This window comes from Episyrphus balteatus, chromosome 2 (assembly GCF_945859705.1).
Source record: "Episyrphus balteatus chromosome 2, idEpiBalt1.1, whole genome shotgun sequence".
In the NCBI taxonomy this organism is placed as follows: Eukaryota; Metazoa; Arthropoda; class Insecta; order Diptera; family Syrphidae; genus Episyrphus; species Episyrphus balteatus.
The window spans coordinates 113,191,137-113,214,438 of record NC_079135.1 but is presented as its reverse complement, the minus strand read 5'-3'; the positions used below and the strand labels follow the sequence as shown (position 1 = coordinate 113,214,438).

The following is a 23,302-nucleotide window of genomic DNA, read 5'->3' as shown; positions in this document are numbered from 1 at the left end:
ACCAAAACAAAGTTTGTAATGAAAGATTTTGGCGTTAACGTTTCATTTTTAATGCAAATATACAAGTCTAAGTAGTGCCAAATTGTATGACTGTTTATAAATATTATTTTATTTAAAAGGGGTTGTATGATCATTTTTTTTTTGTTGAAAATTCCATAGTTAAATAAAGTACAATTAGCACTAAGGAAGCATCAAATACCATTACACCCTGTTAAACCCTCTAAAAACAAATAATATTTGAACTTTGAAACTCTACCACCAAAAAACCAAAATCTTTATAATTCCCAAAAGAGCATTCAATATAAAACGATATCAAAAAAGCTAATCAAACTTTCAACCTTTTCACTTCCATCCCAAAAATAATAATAATAAAAAAAAAATAACATATCAAGAAAAAAGAAAAACCGAGAATGTAACACCAAGTCCCCAAACAAGCCGTCGTAAACCAACAAGAAGAAACCTCTCCAACACAAACCATCATCATCATCAATATAATCATCATTATCTTTATCATCATCATCTTTATAGCAATCACTAGTTACCAATGGTAGCAAGCAGCAGCAGCCAGCAGAACCACCACCAGCAGCAAACCAACAGCTCTCCACACTATCACTCTTCTTCTATAATGTCGAAGCGAAGCGTTTTCTTCCATCATCAAGTGAATGTGAATGAATCGCATGCCGAGGAAGCAAAATTATTTTCAGTTGAGATTCGTCGGTCGAACACAACGGATGGGCAAAGTTAACTATCTCTTAGATACAAAGCCAAAGTTTAATATCTGAAGAAAGAAAAATATGTCTGCATAGTTTAAGTGCTGTTATATTGGCCAAGAAGAAATTAAAAAAAAACTGATATTTTTCGATCATCCTGTGATTATAGAGCTGTTTTGCATTCGTAACGTTGATTCTCGCTCGAAAGTGACATACTCTCAGTGCATTTGTTTAAAGTCCAAACTAACTTAAGTGGCACACACAAGGCATTTCTTTTTCACCTTTAATAAAGATAGGTTCGGTTAGTGATTTCTTTTTTTTATTTTTGTCCATTTTGTTTGTTTAAATAAGATACATACAAAAAGATACAGTTTATTAACCCAAAAGTTGTTGTTGTTGCTTTGTTGAGGGAATCCCTCTTTATATTTGTGTCGCTGCCATCGCTACCGCCGTTAGAGTACCTACATTGTTTTCATTTATTTTTGTATCTTTTTTTCTAAAAGAAGAAAAAAACCGGTCGTAGTTGAGTGTCAACCAAATAAATCTTCAGTTAGTTGCAGTACATACAGGTCTAAAAAAGGTAAGCATACTCTTAAATTTATAGATACTCTATCTTTCCATATGGAAATTTCACAGTTATGACTGCCATTAGAACAATACTTACACAAATATAACTACAGCAAAGCAACCTATTGGGTCAAGGTTAAGGCTAAGTACTAACGATTTTTTTGTCTTCCCTTAACCCTAACCCTAACCTCCACCCCATAGAACAAAAAAAAAAAAATACCCATCTATCAATATCACGGGTTCTATGTGCCATCATTGAAAAAATCCACCACAATTTTTGTTTTTCGTCTACAGCAGTTTTATTTTATTTTTTTTCTGCTGCTGTTTCAATGTTTATTTTGGCATGGAGCCATGCAGACATAAAGGCCATGGTGAATTGCAGTTGGCAATGAAAGTTGTATTCATCATTTTTTTTCTTTTTTTAGTCTTCAATTTTGTTTTTTTATTTTTTCTTTATATCCTTATAGAGAGAAAATTTAAACTCGTAAACTTTCTCTTTAAAGGACTTGTCGAAATGGATGAGAAAGCTTTTTTTTTTGAAATGAGAGCCTGATGGTTTCTCTTAAAAGTACGTTTTATTTTGGATTTGGTGAACAAAGGGTGTTTTTTTCTATGGGATTTTATTTGGGGCAATATTGTTTTGATAATCAATCAATTTCATTGATAGTTCCGATATGTTTGGCTTCACTTCTTCAAGGTGTGAATTATATTGATTTTTTGCTTATTTGTTAGAAGAATATTTTAACACCGTTTGAAGGTGAACACCCCTTGAAGAAATGTGGTCTAAATAAGCTAGAAATAAGCAGATGGTTTACATTAGATTTAAGATTTTTAGATTCGAGTTAAAGAGTTGATTAAAAAAAAACACCCTATAAATAGTTTAGATGGACTACATACCTTTTAAACAAAGAAGTGCCAATCGGACGATTTATGGTAATAAATCTAAACCACTTCAACAACGAACCAAGTAACCTTGCTTGCGGCAGTCTGTAAGAATTACAAATACATTACCTGCATAACTTTAATGTTATTTACAATTATAGCAGACAGCGTCGCGTGGCTTCGCGTTGTTTTGCGAAATTCTTGAAATTACTTATTCCAAAGTCTAACAAATAGGTACTACGTAATAGTCTAAATGTATTACTAAATTGTTAAGTTACATTAAGTTTTTTTTTTTCAAGATCTGTTAATTAAATGTGTGGTTTTTCTTTGACGTAATTTAATTAGTTTCAATTTCTAATTAAACACCAACGCAAATATTTTTAACTGCTGTAAAGATCTTTATGATTGCACGATTAGTTAGTACTATTTTTTACATGGAACTTACCTATTGTTAAGAAAATACATGCATGATCTATGATAAATTGTTTGATCACACTATGACATACCATTTGATCTATCTTCAATGAATCATTTGTATTTATTATACTAGTTCAGTTCATTGTAAAATTTTCCCACTTTTTGTATTAACATATTTATATTTTGCAATAATGTAATTTAGTTTTAATAGGGTAGGTAAGGGATTCATAAAAAAATCGTTTAGTCATCTTCATGAGTATTTTAAATGCGTAAAAACGTTCGGGTTTGAGCAATAATTTGAGTTTAAAATATTGAAAACAAGTAGATTAGCTGATGAAACCAAAATCCGAGATGTCACTTTATCAATTTCTTCTAGATCTGAGAATTTTATATTTTCACTTGAATCATTATGCATATCAAAAAGTTCAAAAGGATGCCCATCATTCCTGATAAGATGGTGTGGTACAAAAATATTTTGGTCACAACACACTCTTAATTAAATTTCTGAGAAAAAATTACAGAATCATCAAGATTGTTAGAAAAAAAAGTTGAATTGCATTGAAACTAGAATCGTCTTTAAGTGACCTCTACAAGTTTATACAAAAGCGTAAAATTAAAAAAAGTATGAGTAATTTTTGAAAATCTAAAAAGAGCAAATTATTTATTTAAAAAAAAAACAATTTTTTTGAAAACGGTTTCATGAAGTTTTTTTTTTGAAATTATGTGTCTATTAATTATTTTTTTCGAGGAATACTAATTTTTTTGTTGAAGAATATTTGAAACATTATTATACACACAAAAATTGTTATTTTTTTAAACGACTCAAACTATTTGTAATTTAGTTTTTTTTAAATTTTGCCATATTTTGTTTGATGTCAAAACCTTTTCAAACGATATTTTTGCAATTTAATAACAAATTTATTTTTTAATAATTTTTTTTAAAAGAAAAAAATTATTAATATTCTTTCATTAATGTTCATAAATAATAAAAAAAATCTTAACATTCTGTAACTGTTACTATAAGAGCAAGTTCTTGCGACCAAGTGGTGCATTGCATTTTGTATAAATTTAAAAACAAAAACAAAAAAAAAAAAACAATGTTTGCGCTTTCATAGACCTAAAAATCCCCAATCTTAAAAAGCAAACAAATGACAGAGTTTTTATTTTATTTTTTTTGATTGCTAACAAATTAGTGGTATAGAAAAAACGTTGTTGTCATCATATATATAATGGTTTTATTTAGGAAATGTTTGAATTGGTATTATCACTCAATATTTTTTAATTTCCGTTTAATATCTCCAAAATAGCGCCCCATTTCAATAAGGCTTTAATTCCATGAGAAAATTGAAATAATGCACGTTCAAAAAAATAGAAATCTTGCTTAGTATTCATGGCAACTTGAAAATGAAGAGTAAACATTGCATGGCCTCTATTTGGGCTCAACAATGATTTGGAGTGGTTTCATCCAACCTTATTTCCCCCTCAAATCCTATAGCGAACTCATGCAAGGGGTCACAACTAACAATTTTGCTTCTGTGAAGCCTTACAGAAGCTATTTTTGTACCTGTAAAGCTTCAAAGAAGCAAAATTGTTTGTTGTTAGGTTTCAGAATATACATATTTTTGAGGTTCCAATTTTTTGTTTTCTACTTTCAGAGAAGAAACAATCAAATAAGGTAGCATCTTTAAATTCCTTTTTTTATTTGTTATCATCTAACAGCATTTTCCGTAAGAAACTAAATGCAAATGTGCCATTCAATGACGCATGAAAACGTACATTTGCTTTTTTTTTTTTTTGTTAAATATGGGCCTGACAATAATTCATTAATAAATGAATTTGTGTTTTGAACTTCTTGAATAAATGCCAACTAAATGTCAACTTACTTTGAATAATAGATTGCCCATCAAAGTCCTCATAAAATCAAGTTGACGTGATACCTACCACATTTGCATATAAAGTGACTATTAGTTTATAGAAACAGTACAAAACCCATTGAAACTCATAAATTTATCATTTTGAAGTACGAATATGTATGAATATTACACTTTTTGCATGAAAAGTTCATTTTTTACATCATATTTTTAAACACTTGTTATTTTACTAGAACTCAAAATCATTTATAAAATCAGACTTACTTAAAAAATTAAAAAGACACTCAAAATTCCACTTATTTCCTCAATGAAAACTGCAAACACAAAACATTAGTTGTCATTTAAAATCAAGTGTCATTAGCATTTCTTAAATTGAACTTAAAATTGTTCTTCCATAAATTGTTTAAGAATTCAGTCACATCAATCAATCCATCAACTAAAGCGAAACTGCTTATAGCCACTATAAACACAACAAAACCAAAATGTCAAGACATCTAATTATAAAGAATTTCGTTTCATTCGAATTTAATAACCGGAAAATAAGTTACCGCTTCTTTGGGTGCCATTTGAGAATTTGAGTTAAACTTGTTGACGGTCGTCGGACGTTTCAATTTTCTCCTTTTCTAGTTTTATACAATTTTTTTTTTGCAATTAAAAACCATTACCACAAGCAAAGCAGGTGGAATGGCATTTTTTTTTAAATTTGTTCAAATATAGAACTACTTTTCTAACTAACATTCCCGCTGCCATATGATTAAAAAAAAAATATCTAAACCAGCTTTAAAAATGAAGAAGTCATCGTTTTTGGTTTTCTTCAATGGTTGAGAGTATAATTTTCTAGGTCAGTAGGCTAACGCCCGTATGAGGCGTTTGGGTCTGACTTTACAATGTGATATGGGCGACAGAAGAGGAAATCACCAATTTTGCAGTCAGACGATCGCATTCACGCGCAAACTTTAGGCAGGTAGAGCCACCTATAGCGTAATAGAGCGGGAAGCGAAAATAAAAAATTGTAATTTTGCTTTCTACCGTGTTTTTGTTTTGTTTTATATCTATCAGATTCATCCATGTAATTCTTTGTCAACAATGACCATATTTAATGAACACCTGCCTAGTTAGAAAATTGTTGTTGTTTGGAAGACTATAACCATTGTTAAAAAAGAGTAATTATTGTCAAAAACTAGTGCCACTGCGGCCGGCAATAATGATGACGCGAGGAAATGTATAGTTTTAGTTTTAGGTTTTTTTTTTTGATTATTAACATGCTTCACGGAATTTTGAGCACAACATAGTAATTGATTAATATCAACATAATTTTGTTTATGGTTTGATGAGTAAGAGGTAGACGACCACTTATTTAAGAGCAGCATTTGTTATTAAAAAAATAAATGTTGTGGTGAGTGGTGACAAATGTTTGTCTTTTTGGTGAAATTTTTTCTGACTCAGACAAATGAAGACATTAAAAATTGTTTTCTGGGTGAAAACAATTGCAGAAGAAGATCGCACCACACACATGTTAACTTTTTACATGTTTATATAAAAAAAAAAAAAAATAGAAAGTTTTAGGGTTGCAAAGGTGACTCCTCTAGCCAATTGTTCAAAAATGATACAGTGTGCATGTGCAGTGATGATGAAAGTAAAGTATAAAATCTACGAAAAGACGACTATAAGTTCAAGTTTTAGAAACCCCTGAAATATCAACTAAATAGAAACAGGATCATTAGTACAAAGTGGACTTTATAGCCAACTTTAAGCTTATCAAGTCAAATTGTTATGAAGAATCAAAAAAATATCTGTAATATCTGCAATAACCCGTGGAGAAGTAAGAAGGTCACTGTGGTGTATGAGTAACATGTTTTTAAGAAAATCTTGCAAAATGCAAATTCGTCTATTCTTGTGTATTTAATCAGCGAAGTTGGTCATTCTGTGACCTTTTAAATAGTTTAATTAGTCCTGCCATTTTTTAAATGGGATGCTTATGCCCAAGTGATAAGCAAAATTAGTTTAGGTCTAAATTTGTAGTTGTCGACTTTTTCGGTTATGATTTGAGTTCCATTAAGAAATATGAAATATAATAAGTTTAATGGGACATTAAAAAACAAACACTTTACAAATAAGGTATAATGGTTTAAAATTGTTTAAAAAAAAACATTTTAACAATTTTTTTTTTTAAATAAGGAAATAAGTATTGGTTTGCCAATTACCAGTTTAAAAGATAAGATAAAGATTGGATCACAATATTAACTATTCAGAAAAATTCATACACTAAAAATATTGGGTTTTTTCGCAGCCCAGTTAGATTGGGAATTCAATAGAATTTCGAAAACGTACCAAATTTGTTTGATAAGGTTTAATTGGTCCAACAAGCCCAAAAATCTTAATGTTTCATTAAACCGAGATAATAAAGATGGAAAAATTCAGAACATGCTGTTCCAATGCACAATTTTTACCCATTCGAAAAAGTACAGAAAATAGATTAGTATAGTAGAAAATATCGACGAGAAAAATTTTGAGTATCATGTACATTTGTGACACTGTGACAGCATATCTTTTTGAAGGTGATTTTTTTTGCCGACCACGTTTTTTGTTTTTCACTCCCTTTTCGGTGTTAATTCGGTGTTATTTTAGAAATGGCATAAATCGACAATGTTTAAGAATGACTATAATTAAATTCAAGATAGAAAATCGTTTCTCAATTTTTCAAAGATTGATTCCGCTTATCTGGTGATATTTGGTTGCTTGAAAAAATAATTCTTAGTAGAATATCAAAAAAATGATTTGAGTAAAAAATTAATTATCTGTTAAACAACGAAAAACGAAAAAATGCGAAATCCAGTTATCCCTGTCTTAAGCCTTAATAGGCTAAACTCCAAAAGGTAATATAATTTTTGATTTGGTTAGATGGACTTAAGCCATCATAGTATAAAAAGTTGAATAGGAACAAAGAGAAATCATTCATTTCTGTACCATCAATCATGTTGTTCAAAACTGCTACAATTTTAGTTTGCTGCACACTTTTCTTGCTTGGGCACTGCACAAGCTGCCATTACTGGCCGTATTGTCAGTGACAAAAATGCTGGAACCCGGCCAATTCCCATACCAAGTTTCACTAAGTTTGTTGGGTAAACACATTTGCGGTGGATCAATCATTGCAGAAAAATTAATTTTGACCGCTGCAGCCCGTGTTGTTGATGTAAATTATAGTTTACAACCGTAAGCATAAATTAAAAAAAAAATTCTTAGAAACAAATTTGAAACGTGACTATTTGTGACCCATCTAATGATCGTCTCCATCGTGGCGTTGTTGTAGGAGTAAAGGCTATAACCGTCCATGAAAACTACAATGGTAATACTATTTCTGATGAAGATGTTGCTGTCCTCGAACTTGATAAGCCATAGAATTTTTTATCAAAAATTCAGTCCATTGAATTGGCTTCACAAGAAGTTCCTTTAGGAGCTGAGGTCATCATCTCAGGATGAGGGTTTAATAATGCTGAAGATAAAACTATTCCAGTTCATTTGCAATATAACGTATTGAAGGCAATCAGCTCATCGGAGTGCTTCTCTAGAACTAGAATTTTCATGAATGAACAAATTTTGTGCTTGGTACAAAAAGTAAATATTGGAGCATGCTTGGTGGCCCAGCTTCATACAACAACCAATTGGTTGGTGTTTCTAGTTTTATTTTGTCAAATTGTGGAACCGAATTCCCCCACTTCTTCTTCTTCCTTTTTCTCGGTGCTGTTATAATCTCGATGTCGAGGGGATCATAACTATCCCACGTAACTGCTTCACATTAGTGATCCGTCTGTGGGGTTCGCCGGATTGACCTCAGAAATAGGTGGCAAGCATCCCGGTTTTGTATTGTTCCATTTCTAAGGCCAACTGAATGCTGGTGTTTTTGCATTTGCTTGTACCAATAGTTTTTAGGCCTACCTTTCTTTTTATTTCGAATTCCCCCACTATAAAATTTAATTACCCTCTGATAGGCGGGCGTGGGTCCCCTTTTGGGAAACACTGCAAACAATAATCAAATAAAAAACTCAGCGGCACTCTACAAAAATAATAATGGATTTGTTAATTAAATGTAAAATAGCCTTTTCACACCGATCCTAAACCGGTTTTTCGCGAAAAAGTCCAAAACCACATCCAAACCACAAGTTTTCTCATACACGAAATAATTGAAATGTCAAACGAGAACCTCAAATTTTCGGGGCGTATTGGCTCCTGCTGTAAAAAGGCTATAAGGGATCACCTTTGATCACCTGTAGAGACCCGTAAGGTGCCTATACTTTTATACAACGACACACGCGAAAAAAGTGACATAAATGACTAAAGCAAATGAATTGGCAACAACAACAAGAACGAAAAAAGCAAAAAGCGACTAAGAAAACAACGACTAAAGCATAGATATTTTTAAAGCATACCGTTACCATCAATTCAAATCATGGACAATGAATGTATTTCTTTTCAAAATTGCTGCTGCAGTCGTTTAGGTTTTTATTTTATTATTAAAGAAGACGTGTAACTTTGGTTTAAATCATTTTTTTTTTTTAATATTTTAATAGGTTTTTAATACGAAAATATTTAAAAACTGTGTAATAAAATCGAATTATTAAAAACTATTTTTGTTTGCATTGAAAAACGGCCTAATTTCAAAGATTGTCTTACAAACAACGACAGATATTTTAACCTTGTGTGTGTGTAGTGTATACAGTACCTATACTATAATATTTTAAGAAATTTTTTATTAATATCATTGAAGTAACATATTGAATAATTTATGGTCACTGTGGTGTATGCGTACCTTTTTGTCTATACATACTAAATCATAAGTTAATATACCTACAATTTTTATTCGTGACCTATTGATCTTTTATGATAATTTTTCAATCTGTTCAGAGATTTTCCTAACTCATCATTTCGCAGAGAATGTTTTTTTTTTTTTTTTGTATAAAACTGGATATTGGATATTTAAGTTACCTTTCATGTGAATAATTTTTGTATTTATAACCTTATAAGCAGTTTGGCATGCAAAACCAAAAAAATTCAAAGTACATATTCGTGTCTTTTGTGTAAAAAAATTGTATTTTTTTAAGTAATTCTCTTCAGATAACATTAAAAAAAAAAACTTAAATTACATTTGTTCCCCCACATCCCACATCATTATAGTGAATTTTAACCCTTTTTCGCATGCAAATAAATATTTTTAAGTGCAGTTTTAATACATTGCTTCAATTGGTTGTAATCTGTTGTAAAAACTAAAACGAAAAATCATAAAATAAAGTAAAAAATATCAGCTAAAAATAATGTTCATATGCAAAAAAAAATCTATCTAACTCATGCTCAATTATTCCAAATAATGACAAAAGACGTACATTATGAAAGAGTTACTCATCATAAACACACATATTGAGACAAAACAAAGGTAAGAGATACATTTTGCCCGTGAGAGTATATATGTATATCGCAAAAAAAGCGCAACACCATTCTCCTGCTAAGAAAATCAGAGACACACTAAAAAAAAAAAAATTCAGCTATTTTAATTTGGTTGCGCAATTTAATTTTTGTTATTTATTTCTTATTTATTGGAACGATTTGCCATTTGCCAATAGAAAATAATTTGATAACTAATTTCTGTTAACTGATTAATTTAAATTTATGTGATTGGTGCTGGCTTTGATAAAATAAAATTTTATAAGAAAATCCCCACCAAACCGAAACAAATTTGAAATTGGAACATTTTGTTGTTTTATATTTTAGAATTTGCTGATTTTAGGAATCTTTTAAAACTTTGTTTTGAAGAGATTTTGGCCTTCACGTGAAAACAAATTTTTTTCAGAATTTCCATGGTCCTTTTTTTTCAGATCGAAATTTGAAATATAATTTTCATTTTGCGGTTTGATACGTTGCCGTCGCGTTTTAGCTTAATATCACAAAACAAACTCCTTGTAATGGTTGGTGTTGTTTTGTTTTCTTAAACTTGTTACATTAATAAATAGTTTAAATTCAACACGACATTATTATAGTTTTAACATTTATTGGCAATTACAATTAAAAATTATAATTATATTCAGAGAACACAAAATTCTTTACACATTTTTACGCATTAATGATCGACCTAATCCAATCAGCATGGATTGAAACCCTAGCATAACCATCAGGGTTAGCTGTTCCACAACTTGGCACAACAAATCCAGCAACACCAACCAATTGATGGTTGTAGGCAGCTGGGCCACCAGAGTCACCACTGCATGCTCCATTGTTAGCTTTGTGTTCCAAGCACAAAATTTGTTCAGTGAAAAGTCCAATTTTGGTCAAACACTTCAATGAGCTGATTGCCTTGACAATGTTGTATTGCAATTTGACTGGTGGGGTCTTAGCGTTGGTTTCTTCAAGTCCCCATCCGGAGATGATGACTTCGGATCCTGATGGAACTTTTTCTGAAGCCAATTCAATGGGTTGGATTTTTTCTGAGAAAGTCAAAGGCTTAACAAGTTCAATCACAGCAACATCGGAAACAACATCACCATCGTAGTTATCATTGACGGTAATAGCTTGTACTCTTACAACAACACCACCATGGAGACGATCATTGGTACCAGCACGGATGGAGAAGTATTCAGCTGGGTACCTTATTAGGAGATTCAGAAATTGTAACTTTTCTTCTTAAAAATTTTTAGAATTTTAAACTTACGGTTCTAAATTATTTTCGGTATCAACGACACAATGGGCAGCGGTCAAAATGAATTTTTCTGCAATGATTGATCCACCGCAAATGTGTTCACCCAACAAACGTAGAGAAATTTGGTATGGGAATTGGCCGGGTTCGGCATATTTGCCACCAACAATACGTCCAGTAATGCCAGCTTGGGCAGTAGCCACGAAAAGGGCACAGCAAACTAAAGCAGCTTTGAACAACATGATTGGTGATGGTTCAAAAATGAATGATTTCTCTTTGTTCTAATTTACCCTTTTATACTTATTTTGACTTTATTCCATCTAAATAAATCCGAAGATTATCTTATCTATGATTGGAGTGTGTTTTACTAAATTTTAAGACAAGGAACTGGATTTTGCAACTTTTTTTTGTTGTATTGTATTGTTAGAAGATTATCCTCGTATGTTTTATAGATAATTCCTTGTTTTCGAAAAATCAGAACGTGTTATTTAATTAATCATTTGTGATTGATATGCGTCTAAAAATGAGTGATGATGAAACATCATTGTATGTATGTTTTGTTATCAGTATAGGTACAAATTTTTGGTTAAAAAAAATCCACTGGTTATCTTTAAGTACTTGTAAAAATGCTGTACCTGGAACTTTGGGCGATTTTTAAGAACTTCAGTTATGATTCCATTTGATAAAATTCTTTGCGGCGTCGTCGGTTTTGCGTGTCATTTAAAAAAAGGGTTTTTTTATGGGTTTTACTTTATTATTTTTATTTAAGATAAGTGGACACTTCCTTTCTAAAAATTGTGAATATTTTCTGTCTTGAATTCAATAAGAGTTTTTGTTATTCTAATCTAATGAAAGGAAAACAATTTTTACATGCTAATTTTTATATACAGATGGGTATTGGAATGGTTTATATTCTATGAAAAGTCCTAAAATATCCTCCTTTTGCTGGGCGCGTTATAAGAGATCAAATGTTACAAAAAAAAAGTTGACCTGTTACAATTTTTTCATAGAAAAATTTTATTTTTACTGGACCCAATTGGAGGAAATTTTTATTGTTAAAGCTTATAGGGGAATTGGTTCTTCTTAAATCCTTAATATAAAACACTTTCCAACAGAATTTCATTCAAACAAATGAGTGACTTTCGATATTCATTGGAATCAAGAATTAAATAAAATGAACGACTGAATCGCACGTACTTGTTCTTATGTTTAAAGTTACTTGGAAAATTTTTAAATACATATACATGTTTATTTAAGTTTTTTTTTAAGAAATTTAAAATAAAAAATTTCAAAATAAATATAAAATTTGGTTTAATGTTACATCCCTTTAAAAGGTTTTGACCTTCAAACGAAGTATGCCATTTAATTTCATGTATAACAAGCAATTTTGAGAAAAAAATGTTTGAACATTTAAAAAAAAAATAGTTTTTTTTTTAAATAAAAAATTTCAAAAACAAATTTGTTACGCCATTAAAAGGAAACTATTGATCGATACGTAAAAACAAAGTTTCAATAAATTCATTTTCAAAAAATTTATTCAAAATAAAAAATTTTTAACTTTTTTTTTTTAAATGCAAAATTAAATTTTGAAAATGTTTCTTATACAAAAACTTTCATTGAAATGTGTCTTGTTGTTTACGAAAAAGTCAGACTTTAAGAAAACATTTCTATGGCAAGTACAGTCAATAACGGTCAAAAAATATTTTATTTTTATTTCAAGAGTTTGATATTATTTGCCACATTAAAATCAAAATCGTTTGAGCAGTTTTTGAAAAAAACAACCTTTTCCATTTTGGTCATATGGCAAGTAGCAAGTAGGTACTGTTTATTTTTGTCATAAAAAAATCAATTCATCCTCTAGTCTAAGGAAACACCAAAAACACCAAAGAGAGACAAAATTACCCACTTTTCTTGTTATCTCTATCATCCTAATATCATGTCTGATTGTTATCTCAAGTTCGATTTTTACGAATCTTAAACTTGCCCTATATAATATTTTATTTATATAGTATAAATGACCATAAGCACATCAAATTGTGCGAAAAAATAAATAAAATTGAGAACAACCTGTAGGTATATTTAAAATCGTTTTCATGCTCGCCTGTTTACAATGTATTTGTGGGTAGCTGTGGCGTATGATTACTTTTTTTATGAGAATTATGTTATCACTCTTATCCTTAGTACGAGGCAACGACGACGCTACTATCTTTTAATTTATCATAAAAAAAAATAAGAAATATTAACATTTTTAATAAATTTGATAAAAACCGATAGGTAATTGACAAATTACTAACATGAAATTTTGTTTTATTAATTAATTCAACGCTCATTTAAAAGTAGGCAGGTTGCTAGATATTGAAAATTTTTTAATTAGGTTGTGTAAGGCTAATTTAACTATTCTGCTTTAAACACAAAAAGTATTGCTGTTCTAAAGGAAAAATAAATAAAATATGAATAAAATAAATACAAATATATGCGTAATGCTACTTCTATTATATTCTGAAGAGACTTTATTTCCTTATTTTTTACCGACTTCCAAAAAGGAGGAGGTATTCAATTCGACTGTATTTTTTTTTTTTGTTTGTTACCTCATAACTTTGGACTGAGTGAACCAATTTTGATAATTCTTTTTGTACTGGCCATAGGAACTATTAGAAAAACCTAGTTTTGTCCATGGAAGTCGGTTTTGTTTTTTTGATAAAAATGATTATTAAGATAAGATTCTCTTTTTTTATTTGAGGAATTATCATATCGTAAAGGAGCATTTCATAACAAACGCAATCATGAACTTATTCAAAATTTTACCTGCGATATACATACATATGACCAGTTTAAGATTAGAAATCATGCAAATTACATTACAATCAGGGTTAATAATTTTGAGTGATTCTCTAGAAGGGAATTGAAAAAAAAAAATTAATAATGAAAAAGTTTCATAATTCAGTTCCTTACTAGATGTTAGTTATTTAACAAAATGCAGTAACAAAATTACCACACTCATTGATACATTTCGAATTATTATTTTATAAATTATTTAATATAATTGTTTTCAACATAAATCTGTATCTTTTTACAGATTGTGAGATCTGAAAGTCAGATTGGTATACAATAGTGAAATATTTCAGTTAAAAATTTTGAAAACTACAATAAACCTAGTTTCGAAGTTTCTTTAAAAATTATCTGAAAAGAGATTTCAAATATATCTTAAAATGAATGTGAAATTAAAATAAAATTCTGGAAGTCCTTTCGAAGTCTTTTGCTTCTTACACCAAATGGTTCTCGTATTAAAACATAAATTTTTTTATTTTCAATATTACCTCCAAATAAAGAAAAAAAAAATGACTACTGCGAATAATTTAAATGACAAATCACAAAATGAAAAAATTATGGAAAATCCCAAATCTTTGGTTTTTTTTTTTAAATCTTTTGATACAGACGTTGCTGATATAATTGCTGACTTCATTGTTAGTTCACATCTTATCTTAATGACAATTGTATATTTTTAATAGTAGATCTTTTAAGTTTAGGTATATCATTTTAAAAATTTGCAAATCATTAAATGTTATCTATTTCATCTGTGTATTATGGTTCATACAAAAATAAAACTAAAAGTTTAAACAACATAAACTTATTGCCGATTGGCTGACGAAGCTTTTGAAGCTTTGGAAACTCTTATCTTTAAGACTGGATGTTCAAGATTTTAATAATACAGTATGATCTAAGAAAGATGGACAAATATAGATTAAGCCACATTCATCTTTTCGAATTTTTAATCTTTTTAGGCAAATGACCGACTGGATCGCACTTTTTATGTAAAAATAAGAATTTTGTTTAAAGAATTTTTTTAGAAAATAAAATTGACAATCGTTAGACTCCTTTTTTAAAACAGTTTCTTATAAATAAATATAAATAGAAATTGGTATGTGATTTAACCCTTTCGGACCCAGCGTTACTCTCATGTAACATATTTTTAAAAATTCGTAAAAAATATTCCATTAAATATTGTTTTAGGTTTCGATGGCTCAATTGAAAGATAATGATGCCTAGTTACTGGATAATTAAAAAAATTTTGTCAAATATCATACCTTTAATTTTTTTTTTATCGAAAAAGGAACTGAATTTCACATTTTTTCTTTTTTTTTTTTTTGCAAAAAAAAATTTTTTTTATTTATGGTCATAATTTTGAAAAAAAAAGATATAAAAAAAGTTAATCCAGAAAGTGTTTTGCTGTTTGGCTTAGAAGAAGTAGCATGATATTATTGTTCTATAAAAAGTTATTTTCTTAGTTGTCCGACTTTTTTTGGTGGTCATAGGCAGTGCATGTTACTTACATGTAACATGAGAGTAACACATTAGTTTATCTATTTATTATTTTGGAAAATAACTTTTGCTATTCATATTTCTTAGTTATGATGTTTTTGATACGATAATACTGAAAAAACATTTCTTAATATTGATTTTCATAGCTTGGGTTCGAAAGGGTTAAAAGAAAATATCAATTGACTCATAAAACAAAGTTTCAAAAAATTTATAAATCGATTTTCTTTAGATCCAAAAATTATATTTTTTTGATTTTTTTCTTTTAGTTTTAACATTAATGCCACTAAAACAAAATTTTCTAATTGACACATAGACAGACATATTGATAGACAGTATAGCAGGGCTTTTTATTCCATTCTATGTAATGCCATGGGGGGTTGTTATCTATAGGTCAATTTTATCCTATTCTCTAAATTCTAGATAAGCTTTTATTTTAATCTGACTTTTATTGGTTTTATGGGTTAAAAAAAATAAAATAAATTCCATCCAACTGAGAACATAAAGTGAAAAGAATGTTTGAATCACTTTTGTGAAACAATACGGTTTTGGTCATCGTTGAAAATAACTTAGATTTCTGCCACAAGCAGAAATTCAAAAATTTAAATATTTTAATTTTGTGTTTTCCCAATTTGTCGAGATCAAATTTTAATGTTTTTCCATCACAATACTTACTTACAAGAAATGTTAGACACTACTTTGAAACATATTTTTTTACATTAAAAAATGCGCATTTAACGGGGAAATCCTGTATTTCGTTTGAAATTATTTACTATCCTTATCTTTCTGATACCCATTCATAAGAACCCTAAATTATTGTTTTATAAATATTTTAACTAACTTTTTATTGGTATGTGCATTTATTAGTTATAATATGATTACCTTGATTAAAAGTTAATCTTATTAAACATTTTTTTTTTCACTTAATATTCGTGGTGTCAAGTGTCACTTAAGATTGTCTAATAAAAAAGTTTACAGACAATCAATCATGGGTGATTTACAGAAGTTTTATTTTTTATTGCATTCAAAAAGCTTACACCTTATTTTATAATTTTAAAAATTAAAACTATTCTCTTTTTTTTTAAATATTTTGTAGAACACGTTTTAAACATCAGCCACCAATCATAGTCATAGAAATCTACTCTCTTCTCGAGTAAAAAGAATTTAAAGTTTTTAATACGATACATATCTTTAATTCAGTTCTCAAACTCGTTGCATACATTAGTGAGTTGTATTTTTAAGGAAGAAAGTAAAGACGTTCCTCAGTGCTCAGTATTAGGTCCGTTACTTTTGCACTACTGCAAGTTAGACGGTATTCATTATAGTTTATACTATAGGGATGACTTTTTCCTTATGGAAAAAGTATATTTTTATCGTTTCACCTGTCCACTGACTAAGCTATCAAATTTAAAAAATTTACAGTGAATCTACGAATACTTTATCAAATTAAAGCATCATCATAAGTTATGCAGGTTAAATAGGCATTACAAAATTGTTTCCCTCATGAAACTTGGCAACAAGTGTCCTTTTGGAATAAAAACCAAAGATGAAAAGAGTTTGTATAGACAAAATTTTGGTAGAAGGGTGTTTTTTTTCGCAGAAAAGAGGGATAGGTGAAGATCAATAATCTTTTTTATCAAAAAACAAAACCGACTTCCATGGATCAAAACTGGGTTTTATGGTTTTTCTAATAGTTCCTATGGCTATAACTGAACGAAATTGAAATGGGACCACATTGCAGACACCAGCTTTCCAATACAACAAGAATTATCAAAATTGGTTCACTCAGTCCAAGGTTATGAGGTAACAAACAAAAAAAATTAAAAAAAATAAAAAAAAAATACAGGCGAATTGAATACCTCTTCCTTTTTTGAAGTCGGTAAAAATAAAGTGGAAAAAATTATTTGTATAATATAATATGACACATGTTTTTAAGGTATTTTTTTGACGCTTAATCTAATGAACTGGAACAAAAATGTTACCGCAATGAAAATTACTACAATATTTTAGTTATAACAGAAACCAAGAATTTAAGCAATCTATACTAGGGTGGGTCAAAAAAATTTAAATTAATTTTTTTGATTTTGTACTCCGAAAAATCGATTGCTAGACACCTCTAGAATATACACACCAAATATGAGCTCTTTATATTAATATGAAGGTCCTCCGCTTTGCAATTTTCCATTTTTACATCAAGCTTCTACTAAAAAAAAATCATTTTTTTATTACTTGAATTTTTAGCAAATTTCTTTACATATTCTTGTAGGAAATTGGACGCTCTACAAAAAAGGCCAAGGAATTTTTTGTAGAACATTTAAGTTCCTACAAGAATACATCTGGCTAGTTTGAAAATAATAAATTTTCAGTGAACTGCCAAATTTTTAAAAGTAAAAAATGTTTTTATAATTTATTTTAACTTTGACCTCGAATATCTTTAGAATGGTTAGATCAATAAAAAAAGTTATTGAGACCTTTTTTGTGGAGCAATCTGTTTCCTACAAGAATATGTCGTGCGCATTTGAATATTATAATTTTTCAATTTGTTACAAAATTAAGAACAAAAAAGGAATTTTTAAAGATATTCTCGAATTTTGGACCTCAAATATCTATTAAACGGTAAGATAAACGAAAAAAGTGTCTAGGACCTTTTTTGTAGAGCGTTCAATTTCCTACAAGAATATGTAAAGAAATTTGCTAAAAAGTCAATTAATAAAAAAATTATTTTTTTCTAGTTGAAGCTTGATGTAAAAATGGAATATTGCAAAGCGGAGGACCTTCCTATTAATATAAAGAGCTCATATTTGGTGTGTATATTCTAGAGGTGTCTAGCAATCGATTTTTTGGAGTACAAAATCAAAAAAATTAATTTAAATTTTTTTGACCCACCCTAGTATAGATTGCTTAAATTCTTGGTTTCTGTTATAACTAAAATGTTGTACTAATTTTCATTGCGGTAACATTTTTGTTCCAGTTTTTGTGGTGTTCTAATTCCGAATTTCATCATTTCTTAAAAAAAAAAAACAACCCATCACTCAAGATAATTTTATAGAGACTCTGTAGTTTCGTAGTTCTTATTTTTTTGACCCACCCTAATCTATACAAATATTTTAGGTGAAAGAGTGTTTTTTTTGGGAAATAAGGAAAATCCTCTAAAGTTAGGTTTCACACTTGAACTTTTTTTTGAATTTCTAAACACTAAAATATTTTATCAAATTGATTTTTTAGCAAAATCTAGAGTATTCACATGAAACACTTTATTTTTCTTTGGTGTACTCTGTGGTGCAATTATAAGAACGATGGACTATCACGCCTGCAGAGGAGTTTCGAATTCCAATCCCGGCCTCCACAACCAAACATTTTTTTTTCATTCAACTACCTCTTGCGCGGAATTGACAGAGGCTCCAAGAGTATAATTGAAAGTGCATCTCTTTTTATCCTGCTTCATTTTTAATTACTTGGCTGACATCACTAGCATTTTTTTTCTGTAAAAAAAAAATTAAAAATCTATAAAACCTACAAAACCTTAACTCTCATTATTCCACTAAACAGTTTTGATAAAGATGTTCGTTGTAATATTTTTTTCCAATTTTTTTTAAAAGTTAGAATGACAAGTAAATATTTTCAATGTTTTTATTGAATAATTTTTAACTGACACTTCCTTCAAAAACAAAACAAAAACAAAATGTCGAATCATAAATCCACAATCGATACACTTGTTCAATGCAAAAGTGAAAACTTATCAAATTATCCAAGATAAGATAAAGTTAACTGATTGTGATTGTAAGAAATAAATTGTCAACCTATAAAATTTGTTAAAACACTCAAAACCACAAGTCTTTCAACTGCATTCGAATCAAACACAATGGCATCATTTAGCCCGGTAGTTTTTGTAGTTGCTCTACTAAGCACCCTTTGTTTGGGTAGTTTTGCATCACCTACTTTAAGGATATTGGGTGGTAATGAAGTAGGCGGCTCAGATTATCCTTACATGGTTTCAGTGCGTCGTGATACTGCCCATGTATGCGGAGGCAGTCTTATTTCATTGAAACATGTTTTGACTGCCGCTCATTGTGTATCAGAATTGGGAACTAAGCCGTAAGATTTTTTAATTTTTTTTTTACACAGCGTTACTTATGTATATCCGTTTTTTTCAAATAAGTGTTGATGCCAGTGCAATTACATGCCGAGTTGGTAGCAAAAATCAATTTGCTGGAGGAAAGCTGGTCCCAGTAGAAAAAATTACCATTCATAATTCATATGGAAGTTACTTGAATGATATCGCAATATTAGAATTAGCCTACAAATTGGATGAGAGTGCCAAAATTAAGCCCATCCAATTGGCAGATAAATCTGATGTTGTTACTCCAGGAAAATCGGTGGCTATTGCTGGTTGGGGACGCACAGAAACCAGTGGTGCAAATGCCTACAAACTTCAACAAAGTGATGCAACGGTCTTGAGTGCTTCGCAGTGTGAAGATGAAATCGGATACGGATATGCATCGTGCATTTGTGTTCAGAATAAGCCTGGAAGTGGCGCATGTAATGGTGATGCTGGTGGTCCAGCTGTTTATGATGACCAACTTGTTGGTGTTGGTAACTTTGTAATTGGTGCATGTGGTACTAAATATCCTGATGTTTATGCCAGAGTTTCACACTATTATAGTTGGATTATCTCTATTATTGGTTCGCAGCAATAAAATAATAGAAATAGAGATTAAAGTAATAAATTTATAAATATCGATATTATTGACACGTTTATTTTGTCGAGCAATAAATTAAACAATAAATTAATAATTGTCTTATCGATTTGTCTCTAACACATGAAACTTATTTGGTTTATAATTTAATTACAAAGGTTAAACCCGTTTTTTTTTTTTTGTTTATCGGATAAATCCATTTCAATTAGGTTTGTTTATTATCTTGATGGAAAACATTTAATACAATTAAGTAGCACAATACGTCAATTGGTTTTATTTACTGATAATATTATTTATTGTCTACCGAAATTTTTATAGAACTCATTGAGTTTTGTAATTTAAAAATTTTAAGAAATTATGTTTGTAGACTGACTCAGTTTCCATTCATGGGCTCCACTCGAGAAGTTAGAAGAAAAAGCTTTCTCATGGTTGCTTTGTCATAGGAGTAAAAGTAGTCTTTCTGTTAAATGCAAGAAATTCTTCTGTAAACAATAGCCACTATTCAGCCACTATTCAATCACAAGAGCTTGTGATTTATGATTCACCACAAGGTAAAGAATTTTTGTTACTGTTTGGTTCTTAATTTCTATCTAAAATGTAGCATTATTATAAGATTTTTGTTGGATATTATGTATGCCAATTATTTTCGGCAAAAGTCTCTTATTAGTGCTTATGAATACAAAAAAAATCTTGACTTCAAAAAGTTACAGACTTATTTTATTCATGTTTCTAATGGGAAAGGCAACATTTTTAATAAACATTTTCCGAGATACCATTTTTTTTTTTTAATTTGTATCGCCTTTTTAGCAATCGGGCTATATTTGCAGTAATAAATGAGCAAAGGAAACTGCACCTGAATGTTGAATAAATAAGCACAAAACACTAAAATAACTTTTCTGGGTCACCTCAGAAGTTAGATCCAATGAATCAAAACATTTTAAGATTATATGAAAAATGGACTTTCAAAGTCATCTATTTTTTGGTCTTTTTCCACATCTTTTAAAAGCAATCAGACTATACACACATAACATACAAAATTTCAATCTTTGAAGATTAAAAAGATTTTGAATTTTTGTTTCTTTAAAAAGGCGAGTTTTTTTACTTAAACTTCCTAACCTAACCCAGAGAACTTATTCTAGCGTTTCTTACTTATGTATTTATTCAGTTTTCAGCCCAAACACTAAGGCCCATTTTCTTCACTCGGAGTTGAACATAACTTGTGATTTTTTAATATAAAAATTCTCAAGTTTTGTTCAACTCCGAGTGAAGAAAATGGACCTAAGTGTGCTTGAAATAAAATAAAAAAAAAAATTGAAAAATCAGAACTCAAAAACGTAAGCATTCTAAATTTTTTTGAAGTGAAACTTTTTTAGTATCGTAGTGATTTGAAACAAGATGAAACGAAAACGCGACACGACTTCAACTTGTTATAACTTTTTTGTTTTAATAGATAGATGAATGAAATTTTACTGTAGATAGGTAATTAAATAAATTATAATTGTACACAGTTTCAATTAATTTCATATTCAAAATTCTGAGATAACGGTAAAAAGATGTTCTTTTCCTGCACACGTTATATCTTTTGATCTAGTGCATATACAAATTTGATTTAACTTTAATACGCATGCTGATAACATAACGGTACGTGCTCTACAAGTTACACAATCTTAAATTGAAAAAATTGAAAAATACTTCAAAACACCTGTGGAGATCTGTTGCCGATGACCAGCCACCAGTGTAGGAAGTACCGTAATCTCAGTTTTAAATTTCGAGATGGTCGACTTTAAAGAATTCTTACTTTTTTTGTAGGCATGGTAGAAACATGATTGAAAAGTCAAATAAAAGGTGAAACAATAAGCTTTCCGATGATTTAAAATTTATTACTTTTTTAATTTATTAGGTTGTCATATAAAAGATATGGATTTAAAGGTAATGGAATAAAAAAAAGGTAAATTTTTTCGATTTTTATTTTAAGCAAGAAAAATAATTTTTAAGGTTTCACTTCTACCACGTGTGAATTGCACACATGATTTTTTTTTTTAATGTGAATATCCATTTTGGTCGTTTACAACCAAAAAGTGTTTTACTACTATATCATGAAAAAACTTGTTGAATTGGAACTACTATCCACTTTAGGAGAAAAAAAATTTCAATGAAAAGTACTGTTTAAAGGGTTTTCACAAAAATATAAGCATTGTCTTAAAATTAACAATTTTGTTATTTAAAATTTTAGAGCCATGTTCATGAATTGCAAATCCTTGAAATTGTTATAATGAATTGAAGGTATCCTTGCAATCCAAGCCATAAAAACCATCTGTACCAATTTTGAAAAAATCTGTCCAACCGTTAAGGAGTGGAATTATTGGATTTCTTTATCATTGAAACATTGGATCTGAATAATGCAAATGTTTCAAAAACTAAAAGAAAACTATATTTTTCTTAAGAATTTAAAAAATAATACAAAAAATCTAAATTTTTACAAAAAAAAAATTAACTTGAGTCATTTACGAGAAATAGATTAAAATAAAACAGTTCTATAACAGGTGCTGTAAATTTTGATTCTAAATAAAGTTCCGAATTTTCCTCTTGATATTCTCTCAAAATTCATAACTACCAAGTTGAAAAAATCGCTTCAATAGTTTAGATTGCTCAAGAAAGAGGCAGACTCACAAACAGGCCGAATTGTTGGGACAACTTTTCAACTAAAATTTTCAACAATTACAAATGCGTGTCTTGTAATTCACAAAAAAATAAAAATTGTATGGCAATTAATTCTTACCTAAAATTAAAATTTCAAAAAATTCACTGGTCATTTTCGAGGATTTGATTTTTGCAAAAAGTGAATTTTCACTGATACAGACGCCGGTAAACTAACTTCAAAAATTCTAAACCGGCTGATTTTTATTTCCGTTCATTAGTCCCGTTAAAGGTCACAACTTCATAAATTAAAACTGTAGGTTTTAGAGAAAAAAAAATCTACATACTAGTAACTGAGCTAATTTTACATAAGCTTGTCCTTTTAAATGTTCTTGTATCACTATCACCGTTTAGAACATTAAAATAAATAAATAGAATTTCACATCTCCATATGAATCACAAAAGTATGCAATTTTGTAAAAAAAATTTGAAATTGTTGCCCTTGCACAAAAAATATGATGT

General features: G+C 29.4%; 3 protein-coding genes across 8 annotated transcripts in view; 2 read left to right on the top strand and 1 right to left on the bottom strand.

The window, feature by feature from the left end:
- The first annotated feature begins 694 nt into the window (after positions 1-694).
- Positions 695-23,302, top strand: part of LOC129911124 (carboxypeptidase D) — a 31,510-nt gene continuing 8,902 nt past the window's right edge. For 5 of the 6 annotated variants that reach the window (XR_008771602.1, XM_055988802.1, XM_055988799.1 and 2 more), the window contains exon 1: positions 695-1,290. The gene's annotated coding sequence lies outside the window, so the exon portion shown is untranslated. The remainder of the gene's footprint in view (positions 1,291-23,302) is intronic. The other variant, XM_055988801.1, reaches the window with a different exon arrangement.
- On the bottom strand, positions 10,499-11,502 carry LOC129911127 (serine protease SP24D-like). Its single transcript, XM_055988807.1, has 2 exons — positions 11,145-11,502; positions 10,499-11,081 (listed from the first exon to the last, which is right to left on the bottom strand). The coding sequence occupies exons 1-2, from the start codon at positions 11,369-11,371 to the stop codon at positions 10,550-10,552; spliced, it is 759 nt and encodes a 252-aa protein (XP_055844782.1). The 5' UTR covers positions 11,372-11,502; the 3' UTR covers positions 10,499-10,549.
- LOC129911126 (serine protease SP24D-like) lies at positions 19,261-20,272 on the top strand. The gene is made up of 2 exons (XM_055988806.1): positions 19,261-19,541; positions 19,606-20,272. The coding sequence occupies exons 1-2, from the start codon at positions 19,309-19,311 to the stop codon at positions 20,141-20,143; spliced, it is 771 nt and encodes a 256-aa protein (XP_055844781.1). The 5' UTR covers positions 19,261-19,308; the 3' UTR covers positions 20,144-20,272.

Coding starts and splice junctions, on each gene's coding strand:
- LOC129911127 (XM_055988807.1), bottom strand. CDS start 11,371: ATGTTGTTCAAAGCTGCTTTAGTTTGCTGTGCCCTTTTCGTGGCTACT. Junction 11,082..11,144: donor ACCGAAAATAATTTAGAACC/GTAAGTTTAAAA, acceptor TCTCCTAATAAG/GTACCCAGCTGAATACTTCT.
- LOC129911126 (XM_055988806.1), top strand. CDS start 19,309: ATGGCATCATTTAGCCCGGTAGTTTTTGTAGTTGCTCTACTAAGCACC. Junction 19,542..19,605: donor TCAGAATTGGGAACTAAGCC/GTAAGATTTTTT, acceptor TTTTCAAATAAG/TGTTGATGCCAGTGCAATTA.